General features: G+C 35.4%; 1 protein-coding gene across 1 annotated transcript; it reads right to left on the reverse strand.

Moving 5' to 3' along the window:
- Positions 1-13,452: 13,452 nt before the first annotated feature.
- On the reverse strand, positions 13,453-27,337 carry LOC132603097 (protein S-acyltransferase 24). The gene is made up of 13 exons (XM_060315989.1): positions 26,956-27,337; positions 23,601-23,741; positions 19,758-19,870; positions 18,069-18,148; positions 17,819-17,982; positions 16,962-17,100; positions 16,774-16,873; positions 16,513-16,570; positions 16,198-16,275; positions 16,009-16,107; positions 15,284-15,362; positions 15,035-15,183; positions 13,453-14,114 (listed from the first exon to the last, which is right to left on the reverse strand). The coding sequence occupies exons 1-13, from the start codon at positions 27,229-27,231 to the stop codon at positions 13,719-13,721; spliced, it is 1,872 nt and encodes a 623-aa protein (XP_060171972.1). The 5' UTR covers positions 27,232-27,337; the 3' UTR covers positions 13,453-13,718.
- Between the last annotated feature and the right edge of the window lie 660 nt (positions 27,338-27,997).

The following is a 27,997-nucleotide window of genomic DNA, read 5'->3' on the forward strand; positions in this document are numbered from 1 at the left end:
TCAGAAATACTTTTCTCATTTACTTATGGGTAAGGCAAATGTTAATACCATTTCTGGTAGTACTAATTTGATTGAAGGCTCCGGAAGAGCTGCCATAATTTTGCCCAAAGGAACAAAAATCATTATAAAGGATGTCATGTTCTCTCCTAAGTCCAGAAAGAACTTATTAAGTTTTAAAGATATCCGTCAAAATGGATACCATATTAAAACAATGGATGAGATGAATCTTGAATATATTGGTATCACCAAGGATGTCTCTGGCCAGAAAGTTGTTATAGAAAAGTTCCCTGCTTTGTCTTCTGGCTTATATTGGACAAAAATTGGAGTAATTGAGGCACATTCTGTCGTAAACCAGAAGTTTACGGACTCCAATACATTTGTACTTTGGCATGATCGATTGGGTCACCCTGGATCTATAATGATGAGACGAATTATAGAAAATTCAAATGGGCATCCATTAAAGAACCTGAAAATTCTTTTAAACAATGAATTTTCTTGCCCTTCTTGTTATCAAGGCAAATTAATTATTAGGCCATCACCTACAAAGGTTGAGTTTGAATCCCCTGAATTTTTGGAACGTATACATGGGGATATTTGTGAACCAATTCACCCCCCTAGTGGGTCATTTAGATATTTTATGGTCCTAATAGACGCTTCTTCTAGATGGTCTCATGTGTGTCTACTGTCATCTCGCAACCTGGCGTTTGCGAAATTATTGGCACAAATAATTCGATTACGGGCACAATTTCCTGATAATTCGATAAAGTCTATTCGCCTTGATAATGCTGCAGAGTTTTCATCCCAAACATTTAATGATTATTGTTTATCAATTGGGATAAGAGTTGAACATCCTGTAGCTCATGTTCACACTCAAAATGGCCTTGCAGAGTCATTAATTAAACGTCTGCAGTTGATTGCAAGACCATTACTCATGAAAACGAGGTTGCCCACGGCTGTTTGGGGTCACGCTATTTTGCATGCAGCAACACTTGTTCGTCTCAAACCAACAAACTATCATAAATTTTCTTCGTTGCAATTGGTTTTTGGTCAAGAACCTAATATATCCCATCTAAGAATTTTTGGATGTGTCGTATATGTGCCTGTAGCACCACCACATCGCACCAAGATGGGTCCCCAAAGAAGATTAGGAATATATGTTGGGTTTGAATCATCCTCCATTATTCGCTACCTTGAACCATTAACCGGAGATTTGTTCACTGCTCGATTTGCAGATTGTCAATTTGATGAGACAATTTTCCCAAAATTAGGGGGAGAGAATAATGAAATAAAAAGGGAAATTTTGTGGAATAATTCATCATTGTCTCATCTTGATCCACGTGCTTCTATTTGTGAGCAAGAGGTTCAAAAGATTATTCACTTGCAGAAAATAGAAAATCAAATGCCAGACGCATTTACAGATTTGACAAGGATTACTAAATCACATATCCCTGCAGAGAATGTCCCAATTCGGATTGATGTCCCTGTAGGACCATCTACCATTGTCATAGCAAATGAGTCCAAAGCACGCCAGAAGCGTGGTAGACCATTGGGTTCCAAGGATCGAAATCCTAGAAAAAGAAAAATAAATGGTCAAGATGACACTACAAAAGAACCTCATAAAAAAATTCAAGATTTGAACAATACTGATATTCTTGAAGAAATCAATGAGCCTGAGACTCAAGAAAATGAGGAAATATCAATTAATCCAATTAATGTTGGGACTAATTTGAATCGATTGGAAATAAATGTGGACTATGTCTTTGCCTATAATGTTGCAACAAGAATTATGCAAGATAGTGAGGATCTTGAACCCCAATCTGTTAAAGAATGCCAAGAAAGATGTGATTGGCCAAAGTGGCAAGAGGCAATTCAATTAGAGTTAAACTCGCTTACCAAACGGGAAGGTTTTGGACCTGTAGTCCAAACACCTAATGGCATCAAACCTGTTGGTTATAAATGGGTTTTTGTGCGAAAAAGAAATGAGAAAAATGAGATACAAAGATATAAGACACGCCTTGTTGCACAAGGATTTTCACAAAGGCCTGGTGTTGATTATGAAGAGACATACTCCCCTGTTATGGATGCAATAACATTACGTTATCTCATTAGTTTCGTTGTCCATGAGAGACTTGAGATGCATTTGATGGATGTGGTTACAGCCTATCTATATGGATCACTTGAAAATGAAATATACATGAAAATCCCTGAAGGATTTAAGATGCCTGAAGCATGTAGTTCAAAGTCTCGGGAAATGTATTCAATCAGATTACAAAGATCATTGTATGGTTTGAAGCAATCCGGGCGCATGTGGTATAACCGCCTTAGTGAATATTTGTTAAAGGAAGGCTATACAAATGATGCAATTTGCCCATGTGTTTTTATAAAGAAAGTAATATCGGAGTTTGTTGTACTTGCTGTATATGTTGACGACATAAACCTTATTGGAACTTCTGCAGAGCTTAAAAAGGCAATTGATTATTTAAAGAAGGAATTTGAGATGAAAGATCTTGGAAAGACAAAATTATGCCTTGGTTTGCAAATTGAACATTTGACAAATGGCATTTTTGTCCATCAATCTGCCTATACAGAGAAAGTGTTGAAACAATTTTATATGGATGAAGCACATCCATTAAGTACTCCGATGGTTGTTCGATCACTTGATGCGAATAAAGATCCGTTCCGACCTCAAGAAAAGAATGAGGAAATTCTTGGTCCAGAAATACCATATCTTAGTGCAATTGGTGTACTAATGTATCTTGCCAATACCACAAGGCCTGACATAGCATTTTCAGTTAATGTGTTAGCGAGACATAGTTGTGTTCCTACAAGGAGACACTGGAACGGAATTAAACACATATTGAGGTATCTAAAGGGGACTATCGATTTGGGCTTATTTTATTCTAGCAATTGCAGTCCCGGTCTTGTTGGTTATGCCGATGCAGGGTATTTATCTGACCCATACAAAGCTAGATCTCAAACAGGCTATGTATTTATTTGTGGGGGTGCTGCCATATCTTGGCGATCTACAAAGCAGTCTATTGTGGCTACCTCATCAAATCATGCTGAGATAATAGCTATTCATGAAGCGAGCCGTGAAGTTGTGTGGCTGAGGTCAATGATACATCTCATTCGAGAAAAGTGTGGTTTGAAATGTGATAAAATACCCGCAATCTTATATGAAGATAATGCCGCATGCATTGCCCAATTGAAAGGAGGATTCATAAAAGGAGATAGGACAAAGCACATTTCACCAAAGTTGTTCTTCACATACGAGCTCCAAAAGAATGGTGATATCAACGTGCAACAGATTCGTTCAAGTGATAATATGGCTGATTTGTTCACCAAGTCTCTACCAACCGCAACTTTCGAGAAGATGGTGCACAAGATTGGAATGTGAAAACTCAAATATTTGGACTGAAGTTCTCATCAGGGGGAGTTAATACATGTTGTACTCTTTTTTCCATACAAGGTTTTGTCCCCACTGGGTATTTCTTGTAAGGTTTTTAATGAGGCAACCAAAATGTATATTATTAGAAATATGTACTCTTTTTCCTTTACTAGAATTTTTCCCACTGGGTTTTTTCTAGTAAGGTTTTAATGAGGCATATTATCTATCGAAATAGACATCAAGGGGGAGTGTTATAAATATTATTATAATATTGTGATGTCTATCTTTAGGAGGAATTTTTGGGTTTGTGACTTTGGCACCAAGTCAATTCTCTCCTATAAATAGAGAGGTTCTCTTCATTGTATTTCATCCCTCATAAGAGAAATAAGAACTCTCCCCTCTTCTCTCTTTCTCTACAATATTCTTGTTCTTAGTTAATTATTTTATAATACTATCATTATAAAATGGTATAAATATACGTGATTTTTTTGTAAGAATTATTTAGCTTATTTTTAATTTAAAAAAAAAGGTCACATGGCTTCAAATGTCGCAAACACTCTCCGTCGTTACGAGAGATCTTTTTGTTTTGTTTCAAATATGTTTCTAAGTGCTATAATTTAATTTTTAATATAATGCAACCAACATTCCCAGAAAAAAAAAAAAAAGGGGTGGGGTTTGGTTTTTGGAGGGTTGTGGCGAGGGGGGGGGGGTGGTGGTTGGGTGTTGGAGAATTGGATAACTCAAATGAGAAAGCTAAGTATGATTTTTACACCTTAAAACTGGTTGGAACTTTGGATTAAATTAATTGTAAGCCAGATATTTGGGTATTTTGAGTAGATCAGTAGCTTTTGGTTAAGTCTTTTTTTAGTATTTACTTTTTTAAAAGTACTTAATTATAAGTGATTGTGAATTTTTATTTACTATTATTTCTTTTTATGATATTGGAGGAATAGGAAAGGATAAATTCTGATTACTCGAATATAATCTTATGTTTCACATATGCGAGATATTCTTGCACATTCATCCAATTCAATACATGCACCAAAATTAACAGATAGTACATGATATAAATTATCCCTTTTACATTATTTTTTTAATCATTAATTCAGTTAAACCTAAACTTTAGAAAAATCAAATATTGGAGTAAAACACTTTAGTTAATACGGAATAGTATTTTTCTGCATTAATCTTAATTACAGATTCAGAGTAGTTTAAATTTGTCAGTAAAACGAAAACTTACAGTTATTTTGTGTCTTGCTATTGAGTCACTTCCAAACGAGGCCTTGCGTAATTGTAAAAAAGGTGAGTTTTCAAGCAATTTATCTTATATATCATTTGCGAGAATTAGCTCTAAGTTTGGAATTTTTGAGAAAAACAAATTAAAAATATAAACTTCCAATTAGTATTTGAGGATTCTAATTAATCCCAAGTTTGAGTAAAGTTGAGACTAGAGGATTTATTTATCACTGTGATTAAGTTGTGAATAAGGAATTTGATGCTTATCCATGCACCTTTTTGCTATAAGTGATGCTTATAGGAAGTCATTAGTTGACAATTGAGATTAAGTTCACACTCAGATATGATTCTTTGGATAGTTCTGATAACGTCCAAATCCACTCCTCAAAGAGAAAGTGTACACGGTCGTATGCAATATAATTACCCAACTATGAGTCGGGATCGAATCCCACAAGAAACAATATACTAGGCGATCAAGCAAGTAAGGAATTTTCACTTTCCACTCTAATCCAAACACTTGATAATATTTTGGTTTTGAGAAAATTATAACTAATGCAAAAATGTAAACTAACCTAGAAAGCAAGTAAAATAATCAATGGCCACAAGCATGGATACAAGGGAAATTACTCTCAAGTAACGATCCAATGTATTTTAAAATTTTACAACTAAGAGCGAGTTTATGTTAATAGATAATAGTTTCTAATATTTCATTGAAAGTCTTCCAACCAAATCAATGAATTTCACTCTAAGCTTTTTCAAGACTTAGAGTGCGATATCAAACACCAATTGAATCTCAAGTAACTTTTCTATTTCTAGCTCAAGTTATTAGATGAGGGTTATGCCCCACATTCTTGTTAATTAATCTTTCCCAACTAGATTTCCTCTTCCAAGCTCAATCAAAGTAAATGGGCGAGTCTTAGGGTTAGCTACTCCTTTAAGAATCATTCAAAACGAGATTAATTAAATAAACAAGGACCCACTTCATTAGATAGAAACATCATTCAATATATAAGCATAACAAGAGTTTGATCCAAAACTTTAACAATGTATATTTTCATAAACAAGTTTCAAGTAATGGAATAAAATACAACACACTTAAATATGCAATACAAAGCGAGGAATTGAAGAAAGGGTTGAGAAATTTATCATTAAAGAGCTTCAATCTTCTTCTCTAAAGGTGTGATGTAAAACCCTAGCTCCAAAGCTTGTAAAAATGACCAAAGATGATGATACTGTCTTCCAAGTGTTGCTTTTAAGCTTTCCAAAAATTTCTCAATAGAAAGTGACGAAAATAGCCCCCAACTTTTCAGATTTACAAATCTGGCCACTTTTTGCACTTCTAACCAATTTTTCCATTTTCTTCAATTTGACCTCTTTTTGACTTGTTTTTCACTTGATTTCTCTCCAATCACTTCTCAAGCATGTAAAACCTATAAAATGGAAGTAAACGATATTAAATGCACTATTTTCTCAATCAAACAAGTCAAAAGTCTAAAAATAAAGAAGAAATAAGTTGGAAAATACCAACTTATCAAATACTAAGGTATAATAATAGAGATTAAAAAGAAGCCATGTGACTTTTTTTTTAAATTAAAAATAAGCTAAATAATTCTAAATAAACTCCACGTGGAACTATTTTTGTCATGTAGAAAGCCTATGTGGATGCTTACATGAAAAGAAGGCTAGCTTATGTGAGAAGGTTCTAGAGAAATATGGAGATTTCTCATGGAAGACCTTAGAATCTTATGGAATTGCATGAAAAGTCCTTACAATAATCTAGTTGTGTAGAGATTTCTAGAATAGGGGCTTATTAGTAAATATGTAGGGACTTGTATAATAATTAATATTTACATACTAGTCCCTAGGTGAGTAGTATAAATTGGAGGGTCATTCATTTGTAAACCATCAAGCAAAAATCAATCAACTCTTCTCTAATAAAAAGCTTCCTTCTAGCAAATTTCTCTTGTCTTTCTTAATTACTATTTCCTTAGCGATCTTGAGTGTAGTAATCTAGGCTGACTTGGCATAGCAAGAGCGTGAGCTAGTTGTGCAAGAACGTGAGTGAGTTGTCAAGTGCCGCACGTGCGCTTAGTTGAAGACTAAGGACGTGACATATAGCTTTGAAAACTAACTTCTATTGGTTGTAATATCGATGAAGCTTTAGCTCCATTATGGAACTTATTATTCGAATAATTCAGGTCTTTGTCCCCGTTTTATATTTATATAGTAATGGGAAAAGGTGCAAATATACTCCTATCTTTGCGATATAGAGCAGATATACTTCAGTTATAAAAGTGGTGTATATACTCCTGCCGCTACAAAATGGTGCAAACATACCTTTTTCGCTGACGGAATTTTTTTTAAAATCATTTAGTTTATTTTTTAATTAAAAAAATACCACGTGGCTTTAAAAAAAGACATATTTTTCTACAGCAACATGGTGGATCGGGTATGGTTCATTTACAAAAATGGGTAGACTTATGTTTTTTAAAGCCACGGACATTTTTTTAAACAAACCAGACCCAACCCACCAGAAAAAAATATCATGTGGCGTTAGAAAAATATGTCTACTCAAAAAAAAAATGATTAGACTTTTTCTTTTTAATTAAAAGATAAGCTAAATGATTTTTAAAAAAAATCCCGTTATCAAAAAAGATATATTTGCACTATTTGTATAAGGGCAGCGGTATATTTGCATCATTTTGTAACTGTAAGGATATATATAAACCATTTTTTTAACAGGGGTATATCTGCGGGGTATATCCATTTTACTTTATGTGAACAAATGTCACGTTCAAAACATTTATTTTCATATACAACTCTTTAATTTAGCTCCATATTCATTGGCATATACTACTTGAACATTTCATCATTCATACAATAGGAGCTTCAGTTATATACCCTGTTAATGCACCTCCTTAAAATTGAATTTATAATCCTAAAAATAAAGTAAGTGTTATAAAATAAAACTATGAAGTAAATACACAGAAGAAATATGTAGAGAGATATCAGATTATATTACTTCTGCTCTTTCAACATTGTATCTGTGCATCCTATTTATAGGAGCAACATACAAAGGAGATATTTTGGGATATTTCTAACTTAATGGATATTCACTAATTTGGGATATTTATAACACTCCCCCTTGGATGTCCATTAATAGATGATGTACCTCGTTAAAACCTTATTAAAAAAAAACCCTGTGGGAAAAAGTCCTAATGAAGGAAAAAGAGTGCACATATCTAGAAATACGCTTTGAGAGCTGCCTCATTAAAAACCTTACCAAGAAAACCCAATGGGACAAAACTTGGTTAAGGAAAAAAGAGTACAACGCGTATTTCACTCCCCCTGACGAAGACCAAGATTCAGATGTCGGAGTCTTCGCATTCCAATCTTGAATATCATCTTCTCAAGAGTTGAAGTTGGCAAAGATTTAGTGAACAAATCTGCAGGATTGTCACTTGAACGGATTTGTTGCACATCAATATCACCATTCTTCTGGAGATCATGTGTGAAAAATAACTTTGGTGAAATGTGCTTTGTTCTATCTCCTTTTATGAAACCTCCTTTTAATTGAGCTATGCATGCAGCATTATCTTCATATAATACTGTGGGTATTTTTGTATCACACTTCAAGCCACATCTTTCTCTGATGAAATGTATCACTGATCTCAACCACACACATTCTCTACTTACTTCATGAATAGCGATTATCTCAGCATGATTTGAAGAAGTAGCAACAATGGACTGCTTGGTCGATCGCCATGATATAGCAGTACCTCCGCATGTAAACAGATAGCCCGTTTGAGATCGAGCTTTATGTGGATCAGATAAATAACCTGCATCTGCATAACTAACAAGATCTGTACTACCTTTGTTAGTATAAAACAGACCCATATCGCTAATTCCCTTCAGATATCGCAATATATGCTTAATCCCGTTCCAATGCCTCCGTGTAGGAGAAGAGCTATATCTTGCTAGCAAATTAACAGAAAATGCTATGTCAGGTCTTGTAGCATTAGCAAGATACATAAGTGCACCTATTGCACTAAGATATGGTACTTCAGGACCAAGTAGCTCTTCGTTTTCTTCCTGAGGTCGGAACGGATCTTCGCTCACTTCAAGTGAGCGAACAACCATAGGATTACTTAAAGGATGCGCATTGTCCATGTAAAACCGATTTAAAACTTTCTCAGTATAGGCAGATTGATGGATAAAGATCCCTTTTGCGAAATGTTCAATTTGCAGACCAAGACAGAGTTTTGTCTTTCCGAGATCTTTCATCTCAAATTCTTTCTTCAAATATTCAATCGCCTTTTGGAGCTCTTCTGGAGTTCCAATGAGGTTTATGTCATCAACATAAACAGCAAGTATAATGAACCCTGATTTTGTTTTCTAAATAAAAACACATGGACAAATGGCATCATTTATATATCCTTCATTTATCAAGTACTCACTTAGGCGATTATACCACATACGCCCTGATTGTTTTAAACCATATAATGATCTTTGTAATCTGATTGAATACATTTCCCGAGACTTTAAACCAAATGCTTCAGGCATTTTATATCCTTCAGGAATTTTCATATAAATTTCATTATCAAGTGAACCATAAAGATAAGCTGTAACCACATCCATAAGATGTATTTCAAGGGTTTCATAGATAGCTAAACCCATGAGGTATCAAAATGTTATAGCATCCATAACTGGTGAATATGTTTCTTCATAGTCGACGCCGGGTCTTTGAGAGAATCCTTGTGCAACAAGGCGTGCTTTGTATCGCACAATTTCATTTCTCTCATTTCTTTTCCGTACAAAGACCCATTTGTGACCAACTGGTTTTACACCATTAGGCGTTTGGACTACAGGTCCATAAACCTCACGTTTAGCAAGTGAATTCAATTCTGATTGAATTGCTTCTTGCCATTTTGGCCAATCATATCTTCGTCGACATTCTCCGACAGATTGAGGTTCCTGATCCTCACTGCCTTTTATAATATTTAGTGAAACATTATATGCAAAAACACTATTCACCACAATTTTCGAACGATATAGTTCTTCACTCACTGAAGTCTCGGGTTTGCTGATTTCTTCAGGAATATCAGAATTAATTAGATCTTGAATCTCTTCATGAGATCCTTTCATAGTGTCATTCTGATCATTGTTTGTATTTCTTTTTCTTGGATTTTTATCCTTGGAGCCCAATGGCCTACCACGCTTCAGGCGTGGATGAGATTCAGAGGCTATGACACTAGTAGATTGTCCCTTTGGAATATCAATTCGAATAGGCACATTCTCTGCAGGGATATGCGACTTAGTTATTCTTTTCAAATCAGTAAATCCGTCTGGCATTTGATTTGCTATTTTCTGTAAGTGGATGACCTTCTGGATCTCCTGCTCACATATAGGGGTACGTGGATCAAAATGAGATAGTGATGGAACTCCACCAATATTATGATTAGACAAAGTATTACACACACTTTATTTCATATATTACTATGGAAACATAACCACATTAGCTAATACAAATGACATGTATGAAATATCTAAGTTAATACAGATCCATTACCGATCAGATGATTTATTTTCCCTTCAGGGAGTTCAAAGAAATCTGCCACATCTAGATGCATGGGCTCAACATTATCTTCAGAAATAAAATTTACTTCGGCATCCTTTTCTGCCCTTTTGAGGGAGGCTTGATATAGCTCAACAAGGTGCTTTGGCGTACGACAGGTACGTGACCAGTGCCCTTTTCCTCCACATCGGAAGCAATTATTTTATGAATTTTTCTTTTGCACAACTTCATGCTTTTCATCCTTCCTTTTACACTGCTGGTGGTGAAGGGTATTATATGGTGCAAAACGAGAATCATGATTAAAATTCCTTCCTCGACCACGACCATGACCACGACTGGGGCCACGACCTCTTCCACGCCTAGAATGGCGAAAATTTGCCTCATTCACTTCAGGGAATGGGGCAGTACCAGTGGGTCGGCTTTCATGATTTTTCATCAGTAATTCATTATGTTGTTCAGCCACTAGAAGATGTGAGATTAGATCAGAATATTTCTTGAACTTCATCTCTCGGTATTGCTGCTGCAGGAGCATACTCGAGGCAGGAAAAGTGTAGAATGTTTTCTCCAGCATATCATCATCAGTAATATTTTCACCACATAATTTCAGTTGAGAAATAATTTTAAACATTGTAGAATTATATGCCTTAACATATTTAAAATCTTGGAACATAAAATGGAGCCAATCAAAACGTGCTTGTGGAAGTATGACCATCTTCAGGTGATCATATCTATCTTTCAGGTCATTCCACAGCGTAAGAGGATTTTTAACCGTCAGATATTCCATTTTTAAATTCTCATCAAGATGATGGCGGAGGAATATCATTGCCTTAGCACGGTTTTGGTTTGATGCCTCATTTTTATCTTTGATGGTGTCTTCCAGACCCATCGCATTAAGGTGAATCTCGGCATCAAGAATCCACGACATATAGCTATTGCCGGATATATCTAAGGCTACAAATTCACGTCTAGAAAGATTTGCCATTAGTAATGGAAAACAAAGAAATCAATACCTTCGAGGCTTGTAAAGTATTTGCTCGAGATGACAGAGTCTCGTGCTGATAACGTGTTATAAAATAAAACTATGAAGTAAATACACAGAAGAAATATGTAGAGAGAATATGTAGAGAGATATCAGATTATATTACTTCTGCTCTTTCAACATTGCATCTGTGCATCCTATTTATAGGAGCAACATACAAAGGAGATATTTTGGGATATTTTGGGATATTTCTAACTTAATGGATATTCACTAATTTGTGATATTTATAATAGTAAGTTGCTACTATGTAGCAGGAATATTATAAAATTTTCCACAATGTTTAAATTGACGTATAAGGAGAATCATGACCAATCACCACACGGTGTGGTGAAATAAAGGTCCTGACTTCGAGCCCTTGATAATAGACAACTCATGGTAGAATGCGCTTCCCCTTTATTAGATCCTACGCAGCGAAAATTTAGATTAGTCTGGCCATGGGTTCCAAATACCGAATGATTAACCAAAAAACGAAAAAGGAAAGCACTGATTAGACATATTGAACATTTACAGGAAAAATTTAAGAAAAAAAAAAAAGAAAGATGAAGTTTCTTCATATATGAGAAAAGGATTTCTTTAGACAAACCAATTTCATATATGAGAAATTTTTTGGCTGCTATAGTGAATTGTTGTTATACACCTATAATAACAATTCCATTTAAATAATATTTCGCTGTTATCGGCAAAAAAGATGCATAAATCTAATTTTTCATTTTTACTTATCAAATCTTAAAGCTTAATCACACTTTGTATAATGAAGGGAAAACTTTTAATGATCAAACTATATATTCATATATATTCTTTGTGTAAATAGTGTATTAAAATCTCAAAATATTTGGTCTAAATCTATACACTTATTATTGGTAATCATAGATATTTTATTTTTATAAAGATGGTTAAAAAATTATTTTACCAAAAAAAAAAAAAAAAGATAGTTGTTACATGGATGGTAATTTTACAAAGAGCATACTGTTATAAAGTTGGTTATTGCTGTTATAGGTAAAATGTTGTTATAGAGAAATACTATATAACATAAAAAATCGGCTTCGGAAAATTTTTATTTGTTATAAAAGAGGTGCTTATAAATAAGGGTGCTGCTATAAAGAGGTCTGACTGTATATAAATTTCCACTTAGTTCTTGAGGATTCCAATTAATCCCAAGTTTGAGTAAAGTTGAGACTAGAAGTTTTGTTTATCATAATGATTAAGTTGTGAGTAAGGAATCGATGCTCTCATGCATACAACTTTTTGCTATAAATGATTCGCATAAAAAGTTAATTAATTGACAATTGAGATAAAGTTCACACTCTGATATGACTCTTTGGGCGGTGTTTAAGTGGAATTACCCCTAACTAAAGTATAATAATAGAGATTAAGAATAGCTCGATCCTGTTTTGGCATCTTATTATCACTTTGAAACTGGAGTACTTTCTATTGGTTGTAATATGGATTAAGCATTAGCTCCATTATAGAACTTATTATTCCAATAATTCATGTCTTTGTTCACGTTTTTTATATCGTAATTTCCCTGTCACTTCTTTTTTCATATAAAGTAATTCTATATGTTGTAACAAACCTGTGGGCAAAATTCTGCTTTATTATTATTATTATTTGGGGAGGATGCTTTATTATTATTATTATTTGGGGAACAAATTCCTCGTGGAATATCTATTTTACTTTATGTGTAACAACGATGCAATCCACTAGTAATATTGTCCCTTTAGATCCACACTCACGCGGCTTTAAAGCTCGTCACTAATGTCTAAGACATGTTTCCTTATATAACTTAACATCTTTCTCGTGTTTTCTTGATGTGAAATTTGTCTAAAGTGTCGCACATCCCTTAGAGACTCACATACTCATTAAAGCTTGTCCAACATCAACTTAAAGATGTGGTTATAACAACCCAATCCACTAGCACTAATGTTTGGTTTTGGCCTAGAGTCGCACGGCTTTACAACAAGTCATTGGGTCTAAGGCTTGTTTCCTTATTCAACATCTCTCCTGTGTTTCGTCGATATGATATTTGCCTATAGTTTCACACCCTAAGAATAGACAGAACTCATGGCTGGGTATGTTTCCTCTTTAATAGGCCCTAGGCAACGAGAATCTAGATTAGTCGAGTCACTGAGTTCCGAATACTAGTCAAATATCGCAAATTGACATGAAAAAGAAATAAGAAAGAAAGATGAAGTAGCTTCATCTATAAGGCAATGATTTCTTTAGACAAACCGACTTTTCAAAATCGATTACTAACAGCTGCAAATACAGTAGCATCTGTGCTTCTGCAAAAGAATCACAAATTTGTACAAAGTAACTATGAACTTAAGAAGTTGCATAGCATAAAGGAGGACGTCGGGGGGATAACAAATGGTAAACCAATTGAATTACTTAAGCTCTAAATCAATGTGTGCTTTATATAAACAAAATAAAAGGTCAAAAAGAGGGGATTCTAAAAACCCATAAGCCAATAACCACACTAGTTATGAAGGTACCGCGGTACGTGCAGCATTTCTTCCTAAGCCAACACCCAAACCCGCAGGTACAGATTCAGTTTTGCTCTTCACATTATGACTACAATGGGCAGAATGAACATGACCCGTGTGTGAGTTTTGGTTATTGTTGTTTATATTGATAACATGATGGCCATTTCCATTTTGCATACTTGAACTGTGAGGAATCTGCATCATTCCAATCCCTTCGGACTGAACTGATTCATCGACATACTCGATGTCTTCGTTGTAACCGTTTATCAAGAAATCTGAACAGTTCTTCTTACACCCATGATCATATGGATTCCGGAATCGACCACCTGGTCCTCTAAGGTAACTGTAACGCATCATATTGGCCATTTCGTTTGTCGTAATGTTGTGTGATATCTGTTGCAAAAGGGAAATCAGAAAGGTCAAGATATATTGCACGTGTTTTTACTGTTTGCAGGAGATGGTGAAATAATCGTCATTGGACACCAATGACCCCAACAGTTCATGTTCATACTTTGATACGTGATGCTTACACTCAAAAGGAATTCCGGATACAAGTGTTCTTTGTATGTTTTCACGAGAAAATGACAAATATGGTCCCTTATGTTTGAGGGTAGATCAAAATAGTCCCTTAAGTATGCACTTAACAGTTTTGGTCCTTTAAGTTTGTCAAAAGTTAACACTTTCAGTCTCCGTAAAATATTTACCAATGACGAAAACAGTCCAAAAAAAGATTTCACCATAAACACCAAGAAAGTCTCATCAAATCCTAAAACATTCAACATAAAAGACTACACTTATATAAAACAATAACAAAAATTACGAAAATTGAAACCTCTATCCCGTTAACTTTTTTTTTTTCATAATTCCCATCAAATCTAAAAGGTTGCATCAGACTCTAGAAATAAATTTAAAATAACAGAAACTACGAAAATTGAACCTCTATCCCGTTAACTTTTTTTTTTTTCATAATTCCCATCAAATCTAATAGACAAAGTTCAGTAAATATTTGATGGAGACCAAAAGTGTTTAACTTTTAGCAAACTTAAAGGACCAAAACTGTTAATTACATACTTAAGGGACTAATTTGAACCAACCCTCAAAAATAGGGGACCATTTTTGCCTTTTTCTATATGTTTCACCAAAGATATTTTTTTTTTTTTTTTATGACATGGGAACCCGCAGCCGCTACCCTTTGGGTGCGCACAGGGAAAACCCAATAATATTTATATCTTTAGAGGCATACAAATGCATATAGTTTCAAGAAGTAGGCTGAAGAGCTCATCAAAAGTAAACAGGAAAATAATGATACATACCTGAGAAGCTTGTACCCCAGTTAAGACTGCCACTCCAATGAAGAGGAAGATGTCCGCTAACAGAAATGCTAAAGCGCCAATATGGTGAGTACCAACATGACGAAGCCAAGCCCCAAAAGAGGATGGAGCTGCTGGATCAGTCACGACTCCTGTTATCACAAAGCATTTTATTTAGCAGACAACCAACTGAAGGGAAAAAAAGTTTGATGAACAAATATTTTATGTGAGTTACAAGGAAAGAGTCTTTACTTGTAAGAGTAACTGCACCAGTTAAGACCATTGCCAATACTTCAAGAACAAGAAAGATGAAAAAGTCCCACTTGTTTTTCTGAACGTGGAAAATCAACTCTTCAGAGGATGAAAGTAAGAACTAATAGGCAAACATAAGAATCGGAGACATACTGAATTATCGGAGAAACCGTGATTCAAGTCTTATACCATACTATTAGGGGTGTCAAATGAGCAGGTTGGGCTGAAGTTGGGCGGGTCAAAATGGGCTGAGTTAATATCCAAAAGTTACTTGGGCTAAAATGAGTTGGGCTGAAAAAGTAGGTCATAAACCCACCCGCCCAATTCTTACTAAGTTTTCATTTCGTTGTATGTTCTTTTATAATTTTTTAAGTACCTGCTAAAATTATTTTTTCTTTATTTATCAAATGAAAAAAATGTCGTATTGAAAATATTTTGACAAGGTTTCTCATAGGTCAATTTAGGCTGCATGTCAGCACAATTTTTAGATGGGCTGAAATGAGTTGGGCTGAAATGGCAGGTCAACTTGGGTGGGGTTGGGAGGGTCGTATTTTCATGCGCTAATTTTGCCACCCTTACATACTATAATCATCACCCAATGAAGTAATGGCTATATCATACATGTACCCTTTTTCATCATAAAAATTATATATACATACACTAAGCATCACAATTAACCAGTAGAGGGAAAAAAAAAAAAGAGGGGAAAAAAGAGAATCAATTACCTTGCCGATGCAATTAGACACCCAAGGACAATGATGGTCAAATTGCTCCACACAGCGATCACAGGTTGAACAGTGCTTTGCACGAAGAGGACGAACAATCTGGCAAAAGGAAAACGATAATGTACATAAACCCCCCAAAGAGATAAGCATCTATCAATAAAAACATGAACAATCAGATATAGTCAGCACCTTGCACGTGGAGCAAAGCTGAGACCAATTCCCAGCAAGCAAAGCAGGATGATTTATTTCCATTTTCAGCAAAGGTTCCTGAAATATGACAAGAAATACACATTTCTTGTGAATTATACAGGCTGAAAACAAGAGGGAAATTTTAAAAAAACAGAAGTAGACAAAGGTCTTGGGACAAGATTATGTACACCTCCTAATAAGAAACAATGAGTATTATTTTAAGAGCCTCTTTTCACTATTAATTCTAGTTTTCTTCATTCTTTTGTTTTTAATTTTTTTTTCCTTTTCGGTTTGGACTGCAAGGTTAGAACTTACATCATCTTTGGTATTTTGCAAATCATGTTGACTCCTCCTGATGTAACCTGGATCTTTTCTGTAACAGAAAAACCAGGAGAGATTCAAATTTGACGAGTACAAGCAAGTTTAGCACATAGGAATTTTCTCACATTGCCAATGATAGCAAGGTCTAAGGAGTAAGTGATTCTAAGAAATCCACCTAAAGAAGGCAAAGCGAAAAACAGCACTTTTTGAAAGCCTAATACACATTCTTATATACCAAAAGAGCATAAAGAATACCTGCTGCACCGGTAAAAGGTAACTAGTCCGACTGAAGCAAGGAGGACCCCCGACCATGCAAATAGTGCGCCAGCAGCAGTTAATCTTGGCAAAGTTGAAGCTGAATCAAACAAAAACTTACAGGTCATTCAACATTGACCAACCAATGAGACAAAGTTGATTGCGGACAAAAGGATTAGGAGAAGTACCCATGATTACTGCATGAATGTAAGTGGTAAGTAGAAGAAATATTGTACAACAAAGAACAGGAGCAAGTCCAAGCTTTGAAAGTTTGCCAAGCCGGGTACTTCCATCACAGCGTTTGTCATACAACTGCCTAGCGTTCCCCTGCAGAGCCATTTAACATTCTAATGACAATCGACTAATGCATAAAATGCTGCATTCCAGAGATGAGACAGCCACACTTTAATGGAGAGAACGACAAAAATAGTCCCTCACGTTTGGGAGTAAGTTTAAAAAATTCCCTAAAGTATGCTCTGAACAGTTCTAGCCCTGTAAGTTTGTCAAAAGTAACACTTTTGGTCTCCGTCAAATATTTAACGAACTATGCCTGGTAGATTTGATGGGAACAGTGGAAAAAAATAATTAAAAACACTAGGAAAGTCTCATCAAATCGCAGAAACTGCAACACAAAAAAACTGTACTAGACACCCAAAAGTAGTCCATAAATAGCGGAATTTGCATCTAAAAACTACATTAAGACTCTAGAAAAAGATCAAAAATAGCAGAAACTGCAATTACCGTACCTCCAAATGTGAGTTCCCGCTAAATCCTCTTTTTTTCACAGTTTTCCTCAAATCTAACAGAGAGTTCATTAAATATTGACGGATACCAAAAAAGTTAACTTTTGGCAAACTTAAAGGACCAAAACTATCAGAGCATATTTTAGGGACTATTTTAAACCTACTCCCAACATAAGGGACTATTTTGTCATTTTCTCCACTTTAATGTAACAAACATTGATTCTCGTGGACTTTGAAATTGGATACCAATTCGAAAACAAGCTAATCGCATGTTAAGGATACCGAAATTAAGCAACACCTACAAGGAAAAAAGCAACTTGTCTGTGATTCTTGTCAGAAGCAAGTTGAGCAGGTGTAAGGCCAGTGTTATCTGTCACGATAAGGTCTTCCTTCTTCCCTGCCTGAACCAACACTGTACATGCTTCTAGGTGACCCCTAATAGCAGCCCAATGAAGAGGAGTACAACCTAAAGTAGAATGAAATGTCAGAACACACTTGATTTCAAGTAATGCATCACTAAAAAAGAAAGTTGGAGGAAAATAATTGGTTTACCCTCTTTATCCTGACGTCCACGATATGCATCAAGAAAGAGTAAAAGGCGTATACAGTCAGCAAAACCCTTGTATGCAGCCCTAATTTTCCGGGAAATAAATTCACAAGTAAATATAAGCTAAAATAAAAGAGTGCAAGGATAACCCCACCACTCGGTTCATGAATAAAGTACCGAAAGGATGACGATCTAAGCAACAAAGAGATTCAGCGGGGGGGGAGGGGGGGGGGGGGGATGGGGATTGGGTTGCAGGGGAATAGGAGGCTGGGAAAGAGCACCAAAAGCAAGTTTTGACCAGAAATATTTCCATTTGTGGATGAATAAACCTTTTCATATATAAAGAGTAATGCATATAATATCGACGGAAATGGCTCATTTATGCCATTCGTCAATAGTTTGGCTCATTTATGCCCTCGAACTATCAGAAATGGCTCATCCATGCCATTTTTCATTAACGCAGGTTTTACAATACTAGATATGACACTTTGCCTCCAATTAGAGGTCCATGTCGTTTAATTAAATCAGCACAGATTTGTGGGTCGGGTTTTAGTTTAATTTAGGATTTAATTTGTGCTGGTTTAATTAAACGATGTGGACCTCTAATTGGTGACCAAGTGTCATGTCTGGTATTGTAAAACCGACTTTATTGAAAAATGGCATGGATGAGCCATTCCTGATAGTTTGATGGCATAAATGAGCCAAACTATTGACGAGTGGCATAAATGAGCCATTTCCGATAGTTCGATGGCATATTTGAGCCTTTTCCATAATATCAATAATATATGGCGATAAATGGACAGCGCAAGTAAACTTCTAATCAATGTGTACCATAAAAAACATGTAGGGGAGAGATTGTTTAAGAAAGCAATTAGAGAAAAGTCTCTGTCCATATTCAATTGTTGACTATTTCATGCTTGTAGGTGTAGCTACTCTCTTTTCCATATTCAGCTTCTGACAAAAACAGTGATTATCAAATCCTATATGAAGATTCCTTAGATATTCGAATGCCAGATCAATGGTTGGATTTGTTACTTTTTCTAAACTGTCAGTTTCTCCCGGTTCTTTAATTAAGAATCACATTGTCAGATTTTAGAGGAATTTCTCCTGAAATCTGGCTTTAAAACAAAATGGCATTGGCATCAACAACCCAACAACTATGCAGTTCACAAATTTCCACAGTGTCAAACAACCATGTATTAGACAGCAGGATAAAGAAGCTCCAAAAGTATAGGCAGCACTTGCTGCAACAAACAAAGGCTATTGCATGCTTCTAATACCTCAATGGGAAAATAGCACTTTTAGTCCCTCAATTATTGATAAATTATGATTATGATCCTTGTGATTTCTGGTTAACTATATTGAACCTTCAATTATAGTTGAAGTTATGCATTTTTAGCCCTTCTGCTTGCAACTATTCATAATTACTAAATTATCAATTGTCATATTACTTAACTATCCATGTGTAATATTATGTTTGTGTTATTACTCAATAGTTGAGGGTAATATAGTTCTAGAAATAGTCAAAATATAATAAAATTTCCTACATAAAGGGATAAAATACACATTTTTGTCCATTGAAGGTTAAAAGTGTTAATTCAGATATCAAAAGGGCCAAATTTAGAATTTAGCAATAATTGAGGGACTAAAAATGCTATTGTCCCTAAGTTTGCTATTCAGAAAAAGGGTAGTACCAGTGTAAAGGGCTTCTCCCGTCACTGTCAGGTACATCAGGATCAGCATTCCACTTTGTAACAACGTAATAAAGGAAAGCTGTCTGACCATACTGTGCGGCAACATGTGTTGGCTGCAGTTGAATTTCAGATTATGAGTAATAGGCAAGTCTTCATAGATTTAGAAACTTAGATCTTAATCATTTGTAATTATTAAATAAGTACAACAGCAGTGTGAGGAAAGAAGAGGAAGAAGAATATCAAGAAAACAAGGATGCGCCTTCAGATACATGGGCACTAAGATCATATATTGCAGAGGTAAAATGGTGTTAAAATATGTTAACTGATATAACATGTAAAATGTTCCTCTTTATCCAGGTAACAAGTGACGGAGTCCTTACTGAGATCACTAAAAGGCCATTAACATTCCCCATCTTCTACAACTTTATCCTACTTTCTTTTTTCTAAACAAGATATGTTGTCCTTGTCGAATATTGCACATGTTGCTGCTGATTTGCTAGAAATTAGAATAATTAGTTGTTTAGTGGTCGGAGATCTACTACGTTGTTTAAATTTAAATTTTTGTTAGATATTTTAGGTCGTTGAGATATTTTAGTTTTTTTTTGAATATTTGTTTTGCAGATCTTTTGTTTTCAAGTGGTTGTTTAAAGACCTTGAGGGCTGTGGTTAATAAATTTGAAGAGACAATTTTCAGTCATATTTTCAACCTTCTTGTTGCTGCATTTATACAAAAAACAACTCCACGATTTTAGAGCCTCAACTAATCTTATAGGATCTGAGTTAACTCAAAAATATATATATATATATATATATATATATATATATATATTTTTTTTTTAAACCATAGCCTTTTTTAACCTTATTTTTTATACATGGCAGGCAACCGCCTCTCTTTGAATGCCCCACTCAGTGAAAACTATCAGATTAGATTAGTGAAAATGAAGTCTTATCTTGAAATTTTTGACAAAAATGGTGTCCTTTGATGGACAAATCCAATAAATGGGTTTGTCAGAATTTTGCTAACCAAAATGGTGAAAACACACCCGTAGTGGAGCACCTTCGGTGTGCGGTTTTCACGTCTAAAAACAGACTGTCCATTAAAAGTATTTACACTAAAGGTGCTCGGCAAACCATGAGCCTTCAGTGGATATTTCAAACTTTGGAGAAAGGCTCATCTATTGAAAATCACCTTCAGTGTAAATTTGAAAAGTCAGATAATCTGAAAAGTTAAATTTTTGAATCTGAAAAGTTAAATTTTTTTTGCAGTAATATGACATAGCATGGCAGCCTTTCTAAACCTAAAGGCTCATAGTATGCAAGGAACCTTCAGTGAACTTGCGAAAATGCCCTTAGCCTTCGGTGATTAGCTAAGTATAATTGTTATGGTTTATGGACAGCTTTCTTGACAGAAATGGGGAAAGGAGGGACCCCAGAAAAGTGGTGGGGGAGAGAGAGATATACCATCATTTATTGAGAAGGCTCTCTAGGCTAAGGGCGTTTTCGTAAGTTCACTGAAATGTCTTGCATACCATGAGCCTTTAGGTTCAGAAAGGCTGCCATGCTATGTCATATTACTGCAAAAAAAATTTACTTTTCAGATTCAAAAATACACTAAAGGTGATTTACAATAGATGAGCCTTTCTCCAAAGTTTGAAATATCCACTGAAGGCTCAAAGGTTTGAACCCTATCGTGGACAAAGCATGGTATTTAAGTTGGAAAGAGGGTAGAGGGTGGGAACATATTCCCAGAAGTTCCGAACCCGTACGGCGTCTGGAGTCGAGCCAAAAGCCCACATCGAATTTCTTCAAGAAAAATACCATAAAAGCTCTTAGGCCCCACTTTTGCTCGTCTCCGTTCAACTTTTTCATCTATTTTACTCTTAGACAACTCCATATATGTCCCAATATGTTTCACAACAATATTAAATTATTCACAATTTTAACTCCTGTGAGTGATCGTATCATATCAAAGTGGACAAGCGTTTAAACGAGATGTAGTACAAAAATAAGGTTCACATGAATCTCCTCTTAAATAAAACTAGTGGCAGGCTTCACAAGGTAACGTCACTTTATTAGTAAAGGGATGATGCGGCCTTTAGGCAAAAGATCCCATCTGAAGTTAAGAGAGCTCAAGTTTTCAGCCTCTGTACAGTTTAAAGACCATAGTCCAGTTTTATGCAAAACTTTGGCATTGATCAAAGAGTTGAATCTGAAAGCACTCTTGTTCTAATTACTACGACTTGCCTATCGATTGAGTACCTTTTAATGAGGTTCAAACTGAGAGATTGTATAAAAATATTAAGTGCGTAAATGCAGTGATGGACGAGTACTTATTTTTTGATAGGGATAGACGAGTATTTATGAGCACTAGTAGCTTGTTTGGCCAAGCTTCTAAAATCCGCTTATTGTGAATAGTGTTTTTGTCACAAGTGCTTTTCGAAAAAGTACCTTTGGAGAGTAGCAGTTTGTATTTGGATATTTGAAAAGCATTTTTTCCAGTATTAAAACATAATCTGTGCTGATCAAGGTTCCAAAAGTGCTTCCAAGAAAAAGCTACTTCTTTTAGCTTTTTAAAAACAGTATTTGCTACTACTCAAAAAGCACTTATGTCTTTCCTAAAAGCTTGCCAAACACCTCAACTTCCTAAAATAAGCACTTTTTAACAAAGAAAAAGAAATACTTTTGGTTTCTCAAAAGCTTGGCCAAACAGGCTATAGATCTTTAGGTCTGGAATTATTAATGCCATCTGGAGAATGATTAGTGCTTCCAAGTCACAGAAGGCATAGCTCCTGAGAAGCTAATGTGTTTGCTGGAGAATTCATAAGCTTGCTGTAGCAAACAAGGTCTACTTAGGAAACAAAATAAGGAAAAGAAAAATATATCCTAGAAATAATTCTAATACGCCACTGGATTGGAATTCCAGCAAATAGGAAGAACTGAGAGTAATGTAACCTGTTGGAGCAGAACTTTTCCTGACTTGATGTCAATCAGGACTTTGTTTCTGCTATACAATAGCCTTTATGCATAGCAGATTTTTTTTTTTTTTAATCAAGGTATGTATAGCAAAACTTGTAATATTCCTTTGATGAACAGAAACTTCCGTTATTCGTCCAGCTTGCAGGAAAATAAATGTGACTGTGATTTTTCTTTTTTTGACAGGTAAATGCGATTGCTGATGTTAACATGCATATCTCTTCAAGCTTGCACAATCCCTAAATATTATATATTTTTACTTTGGAGCTTCCAGGATACCCATCATTTACTCTGCTTGTTTTTTTCCAACTCTCTTCCCAGCTTCATACACTTATTTCTGTTATGACATTTGTCATGTCCTCAACCTTTGATGACTATCCTCATTGCCAATTTTTGCTCTGATTTGACACATAAATTGTATATATGTTTAAGTTGCTATAATATATACGGCTAAATTAGTTAATTGTCCACATTAAACACCACTTTTATAAGAGCTTGTAGAACTCCTTTTCCAACAAAATGTGGGACAGAAGGGGATCACAGTCAACCTTACTTACTTAAAGAGAAACTGTCGGTATAAGTACAATTTCCCTATGTTTTCTTTGTGATCCATATATGGTGGGCCCAACTAATTATTATTTTATTCAGGCAAGATTCTACTTTTCCTGTACTGTCATCACCAGTCCAACAGAACCCGAATGACATATGCACCAAAATGATGATGAGCTTAGCTCATGAGTTCCTAGATGGAGTATCTAGTATTACATGGACACCGGAAGGATTCAACTTCAGAGATTTAAGCAGAATAAGAAACATAAAAGTGTTTCAAATAATGTAATGACTACTAAGAACATACAAGCAAAAACATACCTGATAGCCATACATATCAGCTGCATTTACACGAGCACCCTCTTGTAGTAAGAGTTCGGCAACCTGCACTGCACCTCGAACAGCACTCCAGTGCAATGCTGTTTGCCCCGTATGATCTGCAGCATTTACATCTCCTCCATGCTGCCAATTCCATCACCACCACTAGCCATCAGTTCCCAACCAACCAAAAAAATAAGGCATAATAATACACACGCACACGCGCACAAATAGAAAATATAATCAACATAAAGTCGATAGTTCTCTCTTATTAATATTACTTCATTATATAGACCTAGACAGAGCCAAGTGAATTCAAGCTGATCCAACTAGTTCGGGAATGGAGGTAAGTTATTTTGATGAAGTTTCAAATTTTTTTTGATGAATAGAGGTAAGTTATTTGATTGATTGTTACTTACTTGATCAAAACAATGAGTTCTATTGTATAATAAAGTAGTTAGTTGCCGGTGCTAAATTTCTTTTTCCTATTCTTGTTTACAATTCAACTCCTTGATTACCCACAAGGCCACAACACAGTCAGCACTCCACTTTCGTAAGCTAATGATTTTTAAAATGTGATGTTCGAGCAGCTTGCATCTACCTAACTACGCTATTGAATACGTGTCAGGTAATTTTGTCTACCAAGACTTGGAGAAATGGAAACAATTCACCTAGACTGCCTCTATTGGGATGCTTTCCTTGGTTTTCAGTAGTTGTCACTCCATCTATTCGACCACTATGATATCCACCCCCCCAACCCCCGGCAACTAAAGAAAATATTTTTATGGCTTAACTTTAATACAAAGCTCAACAGCAGCAACAACAACATATCAGTGCAATCCACAAGTGAGGTCTGGGGAGGGTAGGAGTACGCAGACCTTCCCCCTACTTTTGTGGGGTAGAGAGGCTGTTTCCGAAATTATAATGCCTGGTTTAAATTTGAAGAAAATGGAACTCCAAAATTATAATGGCTGGTTTAAATTTGAAGAAAATGGAACTCCAAAGTTACAATGCGTAGTTTCAATTTCTTAAAAATTGATCCTCAATTATACATTATGCAGCTGCAATGCCATTATTAAGAGCAGCCCACCGAAAGATAAAAGCAAATGAAACAACAGATAGCAATACACATAGAAGAAAACGAACTACAAATACTACTAATAAGAACACACAGCTATCTACTAACCTTCTAGCCTAATCCTCGAATACTACTAGTAATGCGATTACCTAAGCACAAGAAACACAGGTAATTCCAAATATATAAACATGAAGCTCCAAAATTATAGTGCCTGGTTTCAATTTCAAACAAAATGAAACCCCAAAATTACTATGCCTAGTTTCAATTCTCAACAAATCGAACCTCGATAACATATTGAGAAGCAGAAGTGCTATTATTAAGAGCTAAACAAGATTCAAGAAATGAACATTAAAAAACCCAAAATTATGCCGGGAGTTTTACAAATATATACAACCCAACATAATATATTACACCTACATAGCCATAATTTCAGTTTACATTCGCATAACCAACTTTTTTTTCCACAACAGTGCTTATACACACGGTATACAACATTATACACTTATGGTAAACAATGTGTCCGCCTTGTATAAAAGGTGTTTAAGGAAAAACTGGCTAAACCGGGTAATTAAGGAAAAACTGGGTAAATATTCTTTCCCAGTAGACATAGAGCGCAATTTTCCCTAAACAGAAGCTCCCAAATCATAACTTTCCTAACTAAACGATGGTGATATTTTAGGTAGGAAAAGGAAACAGCTTACAACACACTTAGTGTAGTCCCACAAGTGGGGTCTGGGAACCGGGGCGAATTTAGGTAGAAATATTGGGGCACATGAAAACATGGTATCTCCGTAAAACTGGGTATTTTATGTATATATTTTCTAAAATTAGTATAATATTACCTGCTGGAACACATGCTACAAAAAGGATAAATGTTGCACTTGGTTGAAGCTTGAGTTTTTTTTTACCTAAAGAACTAGGGATCAATTCCCACGAAGCACATTTTTTCCCTTCTTTTTTTTTTTTTTTTTTTTTTGTTGAATGATGAACCCATGATCTAAAAATCCTCAATTCGCCTCTGTCTGGGAAGGGTAGGATTTACGCAGACCTTACCCCTACCTTTTTTTGGTAAGTAAAGGATTTTATTTACCAAAGTGAACGTTGTGTACAGCTTAATATCTTGAGTTGGACAGAGTCCCAACCTCAAGTCACGCTACAATCTGCACTGCCTACTTCACCTCTATGCTACCAAAATTATCAAGGGTAAAAATTTAAAGCCTATAAAATACTAGCTAATTTTGGGGAAGCTGCTCCTCTTCCATGCACTTCCTGGATGATCTTTCTCACCAATTGCTCAGGTGTTCTGCTCTTTTGTTGGAAAATCCTTTGATTCCTCTCAAGCCAAAGATGGTACACTGCCCCAGCCAGCACCATTCTATATATGATAGCAGGTGCAGCTTTTCCTTTTGCCCTTCGACTTGCCCACTTGACTTCTTCCTTCCAGTTCATCACCCCCCCCCCCTCTGTGAAGACCTTACCCCTACTTTTGTGGAGGTAGAGAGGTTATTTCTTATAGACCCTCAGCTCAAAAAGAAGTATAGATAGACAAAGCAAGATAGAAAAGGAAAAATAATGACAGCAAAGCAACAGGTAATAGTAAAAATTAGAAGAATAAGAAACTACACAGCATACTAAGAGCCCGTTTGGATTGGCTTATAAGTTGGTCAAACGAGCTTATAAGCCATTTTTTAACTTATTTGGGTGTTTGGAAAAATAAAAAAACAGCTTAAACTAAGTTAATAAGTGCTTAAAATAAGCCAAAACCAAGAAGATGCTCAACCCCATTTTGGCTTAAAAGCCATTTTGGTTTGACCAACAGCTTTACCCTTTTATCCCTTATATTTTCTATTAATTCCAATACTACCCTTACTTCTAAAAACCCTTTAAGCTCTTTTATCTAAACACATAACCCCTTATTTATAAAATAACTTTAAGCACTTCTGCTTAAAAGCCACTTTTTTTCTAGCTAATCCAAACAGGCTCTAACTAGTACTACAACGTTCGGCTCCCTACTAACCTGTAAGCTGAAAATGAAAATGTATCATGTCAGGTCTACTCACCTCTCCTAAAATTAAAACTTGTTATAGCCAACCTCTCACATCCCCGCATAACAGAGTATTAAAACTAAGCATCATATAAATATAAATACTCCCTCCGTTTTCATCAATTTATGTGAACCCATTTGACTGGACACGGACTTTTAAACTTGTAGTCCTATATAAATCATTGCATAAAGGTAAAGTGTTTCCAAATAGGTTCACATAAAGGTTTGAATGGAACCTCGATAATATATTGGGCAGCAGCGGTGCGATTATTAAGGGCAGCCCATTGAAGGGCATAATAACCAAGACCATCAGGTTCAGATACAGAACAACCTTCACTTTCAACCAATCTTGTTAGTTTCTCCATATCGCCATATGCTGCTGCTGTATACACATCGTTCCTTAAACTCTCCTCTTCCTCAACAACACCGTTAACCGCCGACGAAGATGATGATTCCACATTTATTGATGATGATGATTCTACCTCATCAACCACCTCGATCTCCGATCCCATTTTTAATTTAAAAAAAAAAAATGAAATTGAGGAATTTGTACGTATGGAAGAGTTTGTATGAAATTGGGATTATTATATGGATATGATTTGAACGTGTGAAGGAATGGGGGGGGGGGGGGGGGGATGATGTTAGGGTTTTTCTGGGAAGGAAGGAAGAGGTGACTCGGTATTGGAAATCACCACAAGCCAAAAACTCACACGGCCTATGGATTCTATTTTCTTTTTTGTTTTTTTTTGGGGGGGGGGGGGATAACTTTTCAATCTTTATATTTTGTAACGTATTTATATCTATTTGACTTTTTCTTCCAAAATTCCATTTTTGAGTAGTTTATTTTTTGAATTTTTGGTCCGGTGTTAGATATCCATATTGAGTACAAGACTAATCCAGATTCGCATGTATAAGGCCAATTTAAGAGGAAGCTCTCCCTAACAGTATTTTTTTTTTTCTTTTTCATACTTGCTCAAACCTTCTAATTGGGGTGAAAAGTTTTATCCATCTCATCACAACCTTTCTTGGTTTTGACTAATCATTTTGTAGGATAAAAAATTATTTCCATTTAATTGTTTTTTGTTTTTTGAATTTTTGCACTTGCTTCTAATGACACTTTAAATTTCTTTTAGATAGGAGTCTATTAAAATCTCATTTATTTTTGTTAAGATTAAGGTATTTGAATTTGAGCATATATTAAGATGTTAGTATTAAGAATTGAATACTGATGGCCTCTAGTTCTGAAAACTCTTTAAGTCGCTTTTATTAATGCAGTAT

Source organism: Lycium barbarum, chromosome 7 (genome assembly GCF_019175385.1).
Source record: "Lycium barbarum isolate Lr01 chromosome 7, ASM1917538v2, whole genome shotgun sequence".
Taxonomy (NCBI): domain Eukaryota; kingdom Viridiplantae; phylum Streptophyta; class Magnoliopsida; order Solanales; family Solanaceae; genus Lycium; species Lycium barbarum.